This window comes from Anneissia japonica, unplaced genomic scaffold, assembly GCF_011630105.1.
Source record: "Anneissia japonica isolate Jap-2015-1 unplaced genomic scaffold, ASM1163010v1 scaffold1302_len1884557_cov193, whole genome shotgun sequence".
NCBI classification, from domain to species: Eukaryota; Metazoa; Echinodermata; class Crinoidea; order Comatulida; family Comatulidae; genus Anneissia; species Anneissia japonica.
This window is the reverse complement of record NW_022736804.1, coordinates 1,549,216-1,563,794: the sequence shown is the minus strand read 5'-3', so window position 1 is coordinate 1,563,794 and position 14,579 is coordinate 1,549,216. Positions and strand designations below refer to the sequence as shown.

Genomic DNA, 14,579 nt, shown 5'->3' with positions numbered 1-14,579 from the left:
ATATATATGTGTGTGTGTGTGTGTGTGTGTGTGTGTGTGATTGTATATATTTATTTAAAATAATAATAATCTGTCCATCAGCAGATGTCGCGTGCGCCGAAATGAACCCACACAAAATATGTTCGCTGTTGAATTTTTTTGACAAAATATAAGTAAACTATACATCCATGCACTATCGTAAGCTACCTAATCTAGGCCCAGATTTCATCTTAAAAACTATTCTTTGAGTCATGGACTGAACCCACATCCCTCAAGAGATGCGCTTGTGTGGTGTGCGGTAAACGCTACACGAGTCCTTTCAACTTTGAAATATGGTGAGATTGATTGTCCATAACGGGTCTGTGCAACTTTCTAGTAGTACAGTACTACAACCCACCTCAGTGAGTGTGTCTACACTTGAGGATTAACTTCGGTACGGTAACTACTGTATTGAACGTCTAGGCCTATACTAAATAAATTAAGATATTACGAATTATCAACTACCCATAATTGGCCTTACTGGAATTAAATATGTTCGTGAGTAGATATAAAATCGCATATTGTCACTTTACAATTGGTTAATGGTTAAAGTCATACCCTGGAGAAATGTATGCTTTGATATGTTGAACGACTGATATGACGAAAAACTCGGGAACGATTAATGAGATAAAGATGTTTTGAATACTTAAAAACTAAAGGGTTGTTATTCCCCTTTTCCTCCCCCATCCCCAGTTTTAAAATATTCAAAAATCTGTAGGCCTATCTCATTAACCGTTTCCAAGTTTTTCGTCAAACATTCTTTTGTGTACAATACCGTATATCAAAATTTTTTTCGACCGGAGCCTGTTTTTTTTTCTTGTTTTATTATGCCTGAAAGGTAGGCATATTGTGTTTGTGTCGGTGTGTGTACGCACAGCGTTCCAATTAGTCAGAAAATCCCTATATAACCATAGAGATAATTGGTCATTACCTTTCGTCTCTTTAAACTTTAGAATCACTCATTTCTTTGTCAAAGTTAACAATCGTGTTTTAATATTTTTGGCGCGAAGAATACTTTTACTATAACAATCGTGTCAGTCACCTTAGTATCAATGGACTAGACTAAAACAGACAATGATTCTAAGGTTTAAAATAATTATTTCACAGTCAATAAATAATGAATACTAGAACCATGGAGTGCTTTGTTGTTAAGTGGATTACCTCCTTTCATAAAAGATAAATGAATATTTTATATCGGTTCGAACCATGTTCTATTATGAATATGGTCTCACTAAAAGGAAACATGAAATAAAAATGAACGTTTATTTGAAGATAAAATTCACGAGGAACGAACACTAAAATATTTATATTGTTGATATTACTGGATAGTACTTGATTGAAGCATGGAGGTATGATCGAAGTATGATTGACTGCAGTTTGTTGTTAATTGATTGATTGATTGATTGATTGCCTAGCCTATAGATTGAAGCCAATTACGGTACTAAAACAAAGATAATATAGTAAAAGTTTAGATTTAAACGGAACCCTATACAAAGAATAAAACTTGTTTTCAAGTAAAGGACGATATTTTTCTGTTTATTTATTTATTTTTTTTAGATGTCTCTATCCTGTCGATCGCATGAGGTTTCAAGTTAATAGTGCCTACTTCCTAATAATTATTTATCGTTTAAGTGTTTAAACTAATCCAGTTCCTGGTAATTACTGTAGGGCTACAGTATTTGATGCACTTCGTTTGGTTCTGACTATGTAACTATTAATTATCATAAGACGTAAACAAAATGATTCTCATTTTAATAATCCCTATATTACCTGACGTCTGGAAGAAACTAGGCTTATTATTTGTTAGTTGAAAAACAATGCGATCATCAGGTCTCACAAAAAATAGGTTATTATCCGATGAAAAGTACTGTTTGTGATATGCTTTTGGAAGAACTACAGTTAACCTGGAACAATTTTTGTACATTTAAATAGACAATTAAAGCAACCAGGAAACAGTGAGCTTTTGTCAATTCTTAGTGAGTACGAGGTCTCATCCTCGGCACATGTTGATTTTAAGAAAAAAACTCTTGTAAGATCATAACTTTAGAGAGTGTTGAACGAGTAGGGAGGTCAAATTTGAAGGGGCGTCAAGGGTGAGGGTGTAATCTTTGATGTGGGTCCCGTCTGTATAAGTAAATAAATGACCTAATGTGGTATTCCTGTTGAAAGCTGATTGGCAGTTTATTTATTTTAGGTGAAAAGTGTGAATTTTTTGGGAATCGAATACTAACAGAGGATCGTTGGTTTTAAATGATGACGTCATCTTACCGTGCCGATTGTTCTCTGACCTGGCGAGTGTCCAAGCATGCACCTGTATGCCAGATGTATTGGGGGATTGGTGGTATTTAGTGGCCTTAAATCCCGTGCTTTAATGTCGGTGTATTTTAAGCGTTTACTTATTCACGCTATTCATCACACAAGATTGACAGCGTTTGTGTGGCTATCATGTCAGACCGTATTCAATGCCCAATGTCATCGGATGTATAGACAAGACAAACAAATCGTTTATTGAATATTGATCACTAATTAGCGTTATTCAACCTGTCTCTTTATAAGAACCATCAACTTGTGGCAACATAGAAGAACACATTGGCCTACTCTATAAGAATCTAGAGTAGAATCTTCCTTCCTTTTCTCAATATTCTGACAATTTGAACTGAAGACTTGGCCTAAATTATTGTGTGTTTATTCGCTGCTTTTTCCATTTAATTATACCCAATGGAATAGAATATTCATTATCATGGTAAACGAAATTATAATATAGATATAACATCTTGTGGGGAGAAACTGCTTGGGTCTTGCCAAACTTTACAATCAAGTGACCAACCCCAGAGTCGAACACTAGATCTTTCAATATGTTAAAGGAGCACCAAGTACTTGAACCACACTTCCAATACTTCCACGGCAGCCCTCATCACCATATCGTCAGTAGTGACAGTAATCATTAATATTACTACAATACGATCGTCCACTCAATGATCTCTGGTGCTGGTAATTAATACCTCATAGTATCGTTTCATCCTTGTATTGATAAGTTTTCTATTATATATCTTTACAACGAGTATTCTAACAATTAGATAACATATTATGGTTCTCATCTTTCATTATAAATACTGAGTTGGTGATCGTAAACTTTGACATCAACTGGAACGTGGGAAGAACATTACCAAAGTTTACAATTGATACTGTATTCTTCCATCTCCCAGAGGAATAAATGTTTGTGACTTACTGGCAATCATCTTGCATCTTATCCAAACGATAACGATCGAAAATATTTCCCAGCATTTTTTATCAAAAGATGAAATAAAGTACCTGCGTCACAGATGTTCCTGGTACTAACCCTGTTTAATCCCATTAAATCCCGGTTAGATTCATCTACAGCGGAAATCTCGATCTTACCTTTTTGGTTAATTTCGATAAGGCTTGTATCACCGTCTCATTTGTTTCTCATCAGGGGTTGCTGCAATTAAATTATCGTCACTAAAGCTTTAGACTGGCAATTACTATAATATTTACATGTCATCTCTAATGAGATAAGAAACTGATAGAATCTCGGACTCTGTTGGGGCTATCCTAAGATTTAGGTCACCTATATAATAATTTATTGCTAAATCTAGAAGGTTTTGTTGTAAAATCTGCAAAACACTTAAACAATTTAAATTGATTATTGATAAAATCCAGTTATAAAACTTTCAACAGGACAGATAAAAACAATATAGATTTTGCTGGTCAGATTTACTACAAAAGTAACACAATTTACTACAAAACTTCATAGTAGGAATACGCTGTACCGATTCAAAAATCTATGCGAAAAATATCGGAATTGGGCAAAGTGTACAACAAATAAATTTGTACTTCGAAATATTTAATAAGTAGGAAGAGCTATACAACTCGAGCCCTCTGTCACTTTTGTAAGTATCGCTCTTCAATTTTAGTTTATTACTATACTAAATACAGATCTAATGCAAAATGTATGATTCACGTTAGGATTCGAGATCAAAATCTCCGTTCGGTTGCTCTCAACTGCTCAACTGAATCATTAAGATTGTTTTAATAAGAAGAGCTATATTTGAAAAAAAGGTTGGTCCTCATAGAGAAAATTTCTATTTTCTCTATGGTCCTATTAAGGTTTTCTTGGTTTATTATGTAAAAAGGCCATTCCATTGGTCCAAATTACAGCTATATAGACTGATGGGAAAGTCCTTCAATTAGGGCCTATAAAATCATTTCGTTATCGTTGACCATTGTTTCTAAGGAACCCAACCAGTATACTGTATTAGGTAATTCTATTTATGTATTTGACTAGTGTTTCATTTTAATTATTGACTGATGTTTATTATTGGCTGCTTGTAGCTGCAGGGGAACTCTATTTTGCCAACCCGTTTTTATTCTTATGAGGATTTTGAATAAAAGATACCGATATATATATATATATATATATAGTGAAAAGGCGCCATAAAAAACGGCTCCAGAAAAAAGACCCGGTAAAAATGGCCCCAAATGACAGTTACACCTGTCTCTTATACACATCTAGATGTGTATAAGAGACAGATAATTAATGTGCTCGCACATATGTCTTTTGCTTAAGAAGCCAATTATTGCAAGCTCTGTGGGGGAAAAACACTACTGATAATATTGAATAAATGGATCGCCATACCGGAACATACTATTTTAAAAGTTTTTTCACAAAACTCACAGTAGCCTACCAGGTACCAAATTTAGGAGGGGATGGGACAAGAGTATGTATTTCCGTGCGAGACACACCAAGGATAACCCAGCCCGAAGGAATGTTTCTTCGGGTGGGGAATTGGGCAGTACATCGACAGGTAAGATTTTTTGAAGAGTGTTCAACACATTCTTTAACGTATTGTACTTGTCCCGACAAGCGGCATAAACCTCTCATGCGAAAGATGTTACCCTCTCCAGCCGAAACACAAGGAGAGAAGCGTTGGAACTGAACCAGGTAGCAAAGATCTGAAGGATCAGCTCCACGGTTGATGGCACAATGGTTACTCCACCAGTTAAACTGACTGTAAGCTACATTGCTTATTAGATTAATGAGGAAAGGTTATATTGATTTGTTTTGTTTTATGTGATCGACGTCTACAGTACAGTAATTGGAATCCTTAGTAAATATCGCTATGGCAACGCAAATTAGATTACTAACCCTAAATAAATCTTTTCTAGTTCAAGTTCGTACCGCTGGTTGTTTTCAATTAAACATTAAGGTTTTTGAAATCCTTTAATTTTCCTACCGCCACTTTCTTGTCCTTTTTAAATATTATTTTAATTAAAATGGGTTTTTTCCTAGGGATTTAGGGCTTTCTTGCTTTTTTTTTCTCTGTGCTCTAGAAAAGGTCAATGAAACAGGAAATGGGTTAAAAAAAAAGTAAGAAACGGAAATGACGAAATAGGTTGACCTTGAGCGTTATAGATACAGTTGAGTTCATGGTGTTGTATTTGATACGATTGTTTCCTTATTATTCCGACACCTACTACTAGTTTTAGATTTCTGTAATCTTTGTAGATTTAATCGAGAATATGATACTCTTGATTGATTACACCTATATATTTTGAAATTGTAACATTCTACTCTTTAACTATTACAAAAGTATCAAATTACTTTCCCGTATTTAGTGTTAATAGTATAAATATTATATCTTATATGCTTTTTGTATTATATATAATATTATAATAACAATATTAATAATAATAATAATAATAATTAATAATTGATAATAATACAATTGTTGATGATAACGATATGATAAATGCAGATTGCCGTTTACAGTGCCCCACTTTGTATAGAAAATCAGTATTTCACTTGCATTGTTTTTTTTTAGTAAACAATATAATTCGACTGCATAGATTTCCAAAAGAGTTTTTTTTTTTCGATTAAAACTTTACTTGTTAATATAAACAAAACTGATTCTTCATTCTCTTTAAAAATAAAAGTTAACCATAATTGTGGTGTTAGATCTGAACAACATTTTCTTTTTTCATTCTGTCTTTAAACTTTCAGAATCAAAAAAATAATAAGACAGTTAAAAGAAGTATTATTCCCTTTATTGTTCTTCTTTGAACAGAAAGGTATCTGATTGTTGAACTAATGACTCTTTCTTATTTTCTTTAAGAATAAAAGTTGACCATAATCGTGGTGTTAGATCTGAACAACATTTTTTTTTCATTTAACCTTTAACTTTCAGAATCGAAAAACTTAAGACGGTCAAAAGCCGTGTCTCTCCCTGTAACAGAATGGTATCTGATTGTTGAACTCCTGACTTTTTCTTTATACCTTTGGGATTTTCAATGCCATTAATTCTCCTTCCTGGTACTGATTCCGTTTTCAGTGTTTCCGAACAATTGTTCTGAGAGATTTTTTTTTCTAAAGGCATGAACACATTGTATTTCAAATGTTAGTGGTTTCTATTAGAGAACTATTATTGTAAGGAATATAGCATAAAGCCAAGCCTACAATAAGTTCCACAAGCCTGATTGGTTATCGTTATCGTTGGTATATATCTACAATTTACTGACATTGCCAACATATGAAGTTAAAGAATGTAGGTAGAACTTTGGCAGTGACCGATCGTGAAGGGGACAAGACTTACAATTCCCCTTTTTTGTTTGACTTTCAATTTTATAATAAAATAAAAGATTTACAGGTGGAAACACCCTTTGTTCTACTTTTCGGAAATTCTGGATATGCCCCTTGATAGTAATGTTGATGGTGATGTTGTTGTTGATGGTAATGATGATGTTAATATATGGTGATATTGATGGTGAAGTTGGTGGTGATGCTGGTAATGGTGATAGTGATGGGGATGATGATTGTGGCGGTCGGTCGGGATCAGGATGCCGATGTTGTGCGTTGCTATGGCACTCATTATCCGATGATAGGTTAAGTTATAGCATGGACCTCCATAGTTATAGTCTCTTGCGTGAATTATTTCTCTAAATTCACACAAACCAAAAGAATAAGACGGTAAATCTAAATACAAAATTAAGAATGCCTACTGAAACTTAATAGGGATGAAACGTTGATGGTGAGCGTTGCTAGTAATATATATCTATATTCTACGTAAATTATTTTCTCAATTACAACGATAATAAGGTCTTAATTGAAGGCACGCAATGAAGAAGCAAGAGTTTATTAGGGTAAAATTATTCTTTGTAAATAAATCGGCGCCTTTGTATATAATGTTCCTATTATGAGTTATTATTTGGCCGTCTGCATTTAACCGCCCCTCGATCATTGTATACATTTTTCTATTGTTGGTTGACAAAAAAGATTAGCCCAAGCATGGGCCTGTTTAACAACTGAAAGTGGTTAATTTGTAAAACGATTTTTTTTTGATAGTCAGTTAGTATATTATGTATATATTTTTGTTAAAATAAATAATACATATTTCACAATATTTATTAATATCAAATAATATAATTTAATAATATAGGTTTTGTAAAACAGTCCTTATGCCCCTCCAGGGTATACATTACATATTTTTCGTTGAATTATTGACAGAGCATATCAATTTTCATTAGCGCTTAAATAAAAAATAAAAAAAACAATGTTAGAAAATATAGTATAGGCCTTGTGAAATATATTATGAATGTATAAGTTACGTATTTTACCCGTGGCAGTAAAGATCATTCTATTTATTTTCCAACCTAATTTCCGACCTCTTTGCAAATTTGGTGTAGTCTCGTAAACTAACCACCTATTAATATTTGAAAAGACTTTGCTAAGCCAGACTGAACAAAAATTATGTTTGTAGAGCAATCATTTGACAAAACCTCCCAATGTGCTCAGAAATTATGTTCTTATAACTGAAGGATTCCCCCTTGACGGACGAGACCACGTTGGAGGCTGGGTCTCTGATGTTACTTCAAGCATAGTACCGTAGGCCCAGGTCTGGATGTAAATCACAACCTTGAAGGCAGTTTGGTTGTTTTGATGACTTTGATGAGAAAAACAGATGTAACTATCCCACTGCCTTTTCCCATGGCCGGCCTTCGGATATCGTCAACCGCACTTTCCTTCTTGTCACGTGACCGTTGCTTTATGTTCCAACAAGGGAGGCCTTTGGAATTAGATTTGGTGGTATAGTGCAACTAAAATACCGGTCATGGGTGATTTCACCATATTTGCAGTGTACGTATTTTTGTATCAGTCCATGGATACATCGTTTAAATAGCCAACATTCTGGATGAGGGCCTCCAGTTAAAGTGATTTCCGAAAGTTAATGTGCAAATGCTGCAAAATATGTAAATAAACTTGATCACTGATGGTTGCAAAAGTATGAATTAATAAGAACCAGTAAAATTTTGCCCAGGCTCAGTGTTCTTATTTTTTGGCTGATTTCAGGCTCAAAATGTTCTTATTTTGTTCTTATTTTACACACTTTTCAAACACAGAAAATTATATTGAACAGTAGTATAATACTGTAGATAAAAATGGCCACTGAAAAAAGGCCCCAGAAAAAATGGCCCCAGAAAAAAAACCCTGTAAAAATGGCCCCAAATGACAGTTACACCTACTGTACTGTAATAATAGAGAGTATTACATAGTCACAACTACTGCACATAAGGTACAGATATATATTTTTTGTTTTTCTACTTTAAAAAAAAATAATTAAAAAAACCTCATTTGACATTTTACCTCAGCCTCAATTTGTTCTTATTTTGTAAAAAGCATAGCAACAGGACTCGAGACTCTTCGTTACGCCACTGACTCTAAACACACAAGATTAGTTTTAGACCATTTTGTCCATGATTAGGCCGACTCACTGTTATTGTTTTTGTATCAAAATAATAGGCCTATTGGTAGCACGTGGGTGCTATCTGAACTGAAAGTGTGACTCTTATCTATGCTGTCGGCCTTTAATGGAAAGCCTTCGATTGCCTCTTATCATACTTCCAATAGTTTAATCGATTGGTACTTAGACGATCAAAATAAATTCAGTAGCTCCAACTACTGTACAGTATCTGACTCTTACAGACACCGTACCCCTTTACAAACAGTAGCCTACAGCGTGGAGGTGGTTCTAGACTACTTTACTTTAAATCTCTTTACCGTGGTTCTGTGTCAATTTTTGTCATTCGAATGTGTCGATAAATGCCCACTGATTAGGTTTCCATACGATCCCAAGCGAGAAATGCTAGAACTAATAGCGCAAACTGTAGAAGTTCCGGCAATAAGCATTCGTAATGCATGTAGAGCTACTGGGTAGTTCTAGTCAATTGGCCATGATTATTAGGTGTTAACACCTGTCTCTTATACACATCTTTAGACCTAGGCCTATAGTATTCCTCTATACGTCTATGCTTCTCATATTTTCTGAAACATTCCTCTTTGAATGTTCACGGGTTGTCATCTTCCGTGTGGATGATATGGAAACGAGTACGGTACCAAACAAATGGTATTCTGTTAATGTAAAGTAACGCTTTCATTAATACTGGCTACACATGGAACGTGTTTAATTTCTAAAACATACTTTTTTTTCATCAATCATGTCTTAATACCACACTACTAGTGACAAATTACGACACCAATCCGACAACGAATACTAAATTTTGGACTTACGTGAGGCAATTTGGGAATTATTTTATTTCTATTAATTTCTTTAGGTTCATCGGATCAAGGTTTCAAGATTGATCTTAATACAAAACCGAGGAAGGAACGCACAGCCTTTACTAAGGAACAAGTTCGTGAACTAGAGAATGAGTTCCAGCACCACAACTATCTAACAAGACTAAGGCGGTATGAAATAGCGGTCACTCTCAACCTCACAGAAAGACAGGTAGGTTTATGTAGGCCTACTGTATTTTAAACTTTAGAAGCATACTTCTATAATGTGTCTGTATAAGAGTGTATGAAGCTACTAATAAAACTCCATCCTAATACAGAATATATTTATTTTTACTTTTTTTATCCGAACCATGATCTACTCATCAGTATTATGGTTTTTGAGTTACCAAATGTTTTCACAAATTCGTTCGGCAAACGAAACCATTTAAAAAAAAAATAATCATCTACAATACATCTAATGTTTCATTTGAAATTCAGTTAAAAAAATGGTTAAATACTATGAATACTGTTAAATTAATACAGTAAATTATAATATTACCTACAAATAAATTTTGTTTAACATTATTAACTTTACCGAAGGGAACTAAGAATTGTGCTCCCGTAAGACAATGTTTAGGAACTGTCTAAATTAAGACATAAACTAAAAGCAAATTATAATTGTAATAGGCCTAATAACAATACGACATATCAGTGGTCTACTCTCCATCCAAATTATGACGTCACGGAAAGTTGTTAAAATGGAAGAGTGGACCAAGGCTCGTTCCATCCTATTCGACGTACGAAACATACACAGGAGAGCAATCAACTGCAACCGATCTATTTCATTTCCTAAACAAGGCAGCACGGCCTCGTTCTAGACTACTTTACTTTAAATCTCTTTACCGTGGTTCTGTGTCAATTTTTGTCATTCGAATGTGTCGATAAATGCCCACTGATTAGGTTTCCATACGATCCCAAGCGAGAAATGCTAGAACTAATAGCGCAAACTGTAGAAGTTCCGGCAATAAGCATTCGTAATGCATGTAGAGCTACTGGGTAGTTCTAGTCAATTGGCCATGATTATTAGGTGTTAACACTTTCAAAACATTGGATCTATTTAGGCGCGAGCAGCTAGAACGATCGGCCGTTTTTTTTTTTTTGTTTTTTTTTTTGTTTTTTTTAGGATACTGTTTCATATTAAATTTGCAATTAATAAGAGTCAATGCATAGATGATTATGTAAATTTGCATTGCATATATAGCTTTTGCTTTCAATATAAAGTTATTGTGGTCTACACTGGTTCGCTGTGTATACGAAGGTTACTATAATTGGGCTTACGTCATTTTACGTTACGTTTTAATATTTAATTATTACAGTGCAACAGATTATTCGGCTTGCTTCTAGGTGTACGGTACCCATCTGATATACCAATAAATATTTTGTTTAAGTATTCATTTACATTAATATTATATAGTATATAATGATAAAATAAAGTGTAATACAAGTATTGCATGATATTTGTTTTGTTTGTTGCTTCGAAATATCCAGTGATAAACTTTCACAAAAATGTAGATATTTAGAAGAATCATTCACGTGGTCATGAAAAGGTGTTTGAAATTGTAAACTGTATCTTGAATTCATACTTCGTTAACATGAAGTCAAGCTAAGATCGAGAGTCCTTCACACTGCAAGAGTAATGTCACGAACAAAACACATCATATAGTCAGTGATGTTGACGCGGCTAGCCCTGATTGATCCAGGCCCACCTTTCAAGTGACGGCTCGTCACAGAACAGACAATTCACATCATCTTCAAGGTGTGCTAAAGGTGAACATTAGGTCGCGATCTTTCAGGTCCATCGGACAGGTCGTGTATCGGCATTCCGAATCGGTCATATGGAAAAATGCCCCGATCGTTTCCAAATGGTTCCTGTATTGTCTAATGCCAATTTGCACTGAAATTAAATCAGTGAAGCTTATTTGGAAAATTTCAAACGACATGGTTAAATTTAAATTGTATTGGTTTGTTAATTATCCATTTGAGTCGAAAAACAGATAGCAAAGCATCTCACGGACTAGCTCTGACGATTGGTGGCGCTCATCAATTAATTAAAAACGTATGATTTAATTTCTGAAATACGTTGGAACTTCGTTATTATGCACACTACTAGTCAATTAATCAGTGTTTATTTATTTTTTACTTAGCAAACGCTTATTCACCATTAGGTTAGAGAAACATGGATTTAAGCTGAATAATTTAAATAACTATCAAATCCTATAGAAATATTATATTGATCAATATATATCAGTAGGCCTATTTTTGAAAATCACTACACTGACAAGAAAGTTTCATCAAAACCACAATGAGAACATAACGAATAAACATTTTCATAATTTGTTCAGTTTTGTAGGCCTATACATCAATTGAAATGGACCATCCCAGCTAAAAATGACGTTACAAATAAAGTTACAATTTTGTGTTAAAAAACGTCATGTGTTTGTAGGCAATTAATTACATGTATTTAAAAATTGTTGGTAGATTGATTCAGACTATACCGCTTGATAAATGCTTTTTTTAACACGCTACCAGACACAGAAAGAAATATTCGAAACAATTATATTTGACTATTACTTCCGACGCTAGTATTTCATGGCAGACGTTTGGCGACACCTAAAAGTTTAGTACCTTGGTCTGGTTTCATTCCGACATAAAAAGCAACGATAACGTGTCGTTAGTCCTGTCCTATTATATAAATTTGGGGCAAATTTAAAAAGGGTAGTATTTAATGACAAGTTCTTATTGTACAGAAAATATTCGTGAGTGAGGGTAGCCGCAAGCCTGGCAGCCACGGTGGTCGTCTTCCCGAGTTCAGCACAATTAAAAGTCAGGATTTTCCGCCTTCTAGGATGGAACTTACAGTACAAACATCTTTTCGTGAATCTATTAAAAATAAGTTCGTTTCCTGGTCCTTATGATGAAGAAAATCCATGCACAAATCTGAAAACAATAACGATGATACGATAAAGTAGCATATTTATTGTAATGCGAACCATCGAAAAACTAAATATGGAAGAGAGGCCGGTAACAATAGTGTTTAGAGAGATCAACTAAAGGAAGCTAAGGTTTTCCCGGGGAAGATTACAAGCTCAATGGAAGTAAAGTACCGGTACATATTCCCATTGACAGTCAAGTTCAAACATTGTTCTAAAGATATAATTTTTAATCAGATCTAGTATTTAAGAAAGTAAAATGATAAATGTTATTATTGTGTAGTTAAAATTCTGATTAATCTAACGGCATCAACCAACATTTAAACTATTTGGTTAATGCAACGATGTTCGTTCCATCAACCACAATTTGGTAGATGTGGTTGATGGAACGGACTCCGTGCATGATGTTAGTAAACTGAATTTTTACACATTAGTTCTGTTATTATTTTTCTATTAATTCAAGATGTGTTCTTGAAAAAAAAAATGACGATCAGCTCATGCAAAGGGAATTACGGTAACGTAATAAGCCAATATCCATTTGACAGCAATGGGATAAAATGAAGTAGAAAGCCATGGTTTCCACCTGGACATTCCGTTCATAGGTTTATGTAGAACTGGAAAAAGGTTTTATTAAATATATCAAGATGCCTCTCCTTTATAATGTATTGGTTGGACGCGTTATTCAAACTCCAGGTTGGTAAGGGCAATACGTTTACTGTACTAGAACAATATATAGGGTCTACCGGTAATTAGGCCTACAGTCTTGGACTGCTCACTGAAATACTATTAAATACCAGGTGGGAAGAACGCTCTTTTGTTGTTGCCACAGGATCTTGGAGCTTCAAGAGAGATCTAAAAACATTCCTTTTCAGTGCTGCATTTATCCGATAAAACATTTACAGAAGCGCCGTGAGCGTCATATATGACGCGGATACCGAGGCTATATAAATGTTCTATTCTACTTTATTCTATTCTATTCTATTCTATTATTACAGTATTACCACTTTGAGATTTACAGTTGCCAACAATAGCGTTTGCATCTTCAGGACCCATCTAGCTGACTTGATAGCCGTAAAATATTGTGTCTAATAATTCATTTTGGTACCGTATTGGGACTGTCGAGTGATTTATACCCGGAGTGTGTTCCTTGAGTGATCATTTCAGGCCCTTTAGTGACATTTCTTTCATTCTGTGGGATGACATTTCACCCGTTGCTCGTTTGCGCATATTCTCCCCTCTCGTTTTTCACAAAGGTCACACTTATTAAGTGTGAAAAGTCCGGATAACGGATTTGAATTTATTATCAAAGACAATTTTTATGAGTATGTCCAGCCAATAATTATTATATCGCGTTCGTCATTTTGAGTTTCATAAAGATATACTTGGTGTTAAATCAAGATTTAATGTTACCAACTGAATTATTATTAGTCAAATGTAATGTTTATTTTGGTCAATATGTTGAAAGTAGTGTCTAACTTTAAAAGCACGATGTAGGCCTATGTCTATATATACCAGTCATAATAATTGATTAGAGTTTGTTACAGTTTAGGAATGGTTTTGTCCGTGACAAATCAATGTGTCCCAATTAGAGGTACCGTATATTTTAATTTTCAATTTATTCGTCCGTTCAATGATGCCTTTCCTCCTTCTCGTGGCTAACTGTTTTATGTGTGCTGGATGACTTATCACGTTCATACTTACAACATGTTCTAACTACTACTACCACCTAGCTTATGCTACTGAACTGTATGTTGTAAAATGGGTCTTTAGCTTTTACGCAGTATGTCCCTTGCATATTTACTTTTACTTAAATATTTGATTAGGTTAGATATATATATATATATATAGGCTTATATACATATATATATACATACATAATACATAATTATATATACATATACATATACATATATGTATATGTATATATACATATACATATATATGCATATATATACGTACATATACGTACTTATATGTACGTATACTGTCTCTTATACACATCT

General features: G+C 34.1%; 1 protein-coding gene across 2 annotated transcripts in view; it reads left to right on the top strand.

Annotated features, from left to right (window-relative positions):
• The window catches only part of LOC117116879 (homeobox protein MOX-2-like), a 45,598-nt gene that overhangs the window by 23,675 nt on the left and 7,344 nt on the right, over nucleotides 1-14,579 (top strand). For both annotated transcript variants that reach the window (XM_033260994.1, XM_033260993.1), the window contains exon 3: nucleotides 9,646-9,818. In XM_033260994.1, coding sequence (XP_033116885.1) covers nucleotides 9,646-9,818 — 173 coding nt within the window. The remainder of the gene's footprint in view (nucleotides 1-9,645; nucleotides 9,819-14,579) is intronic.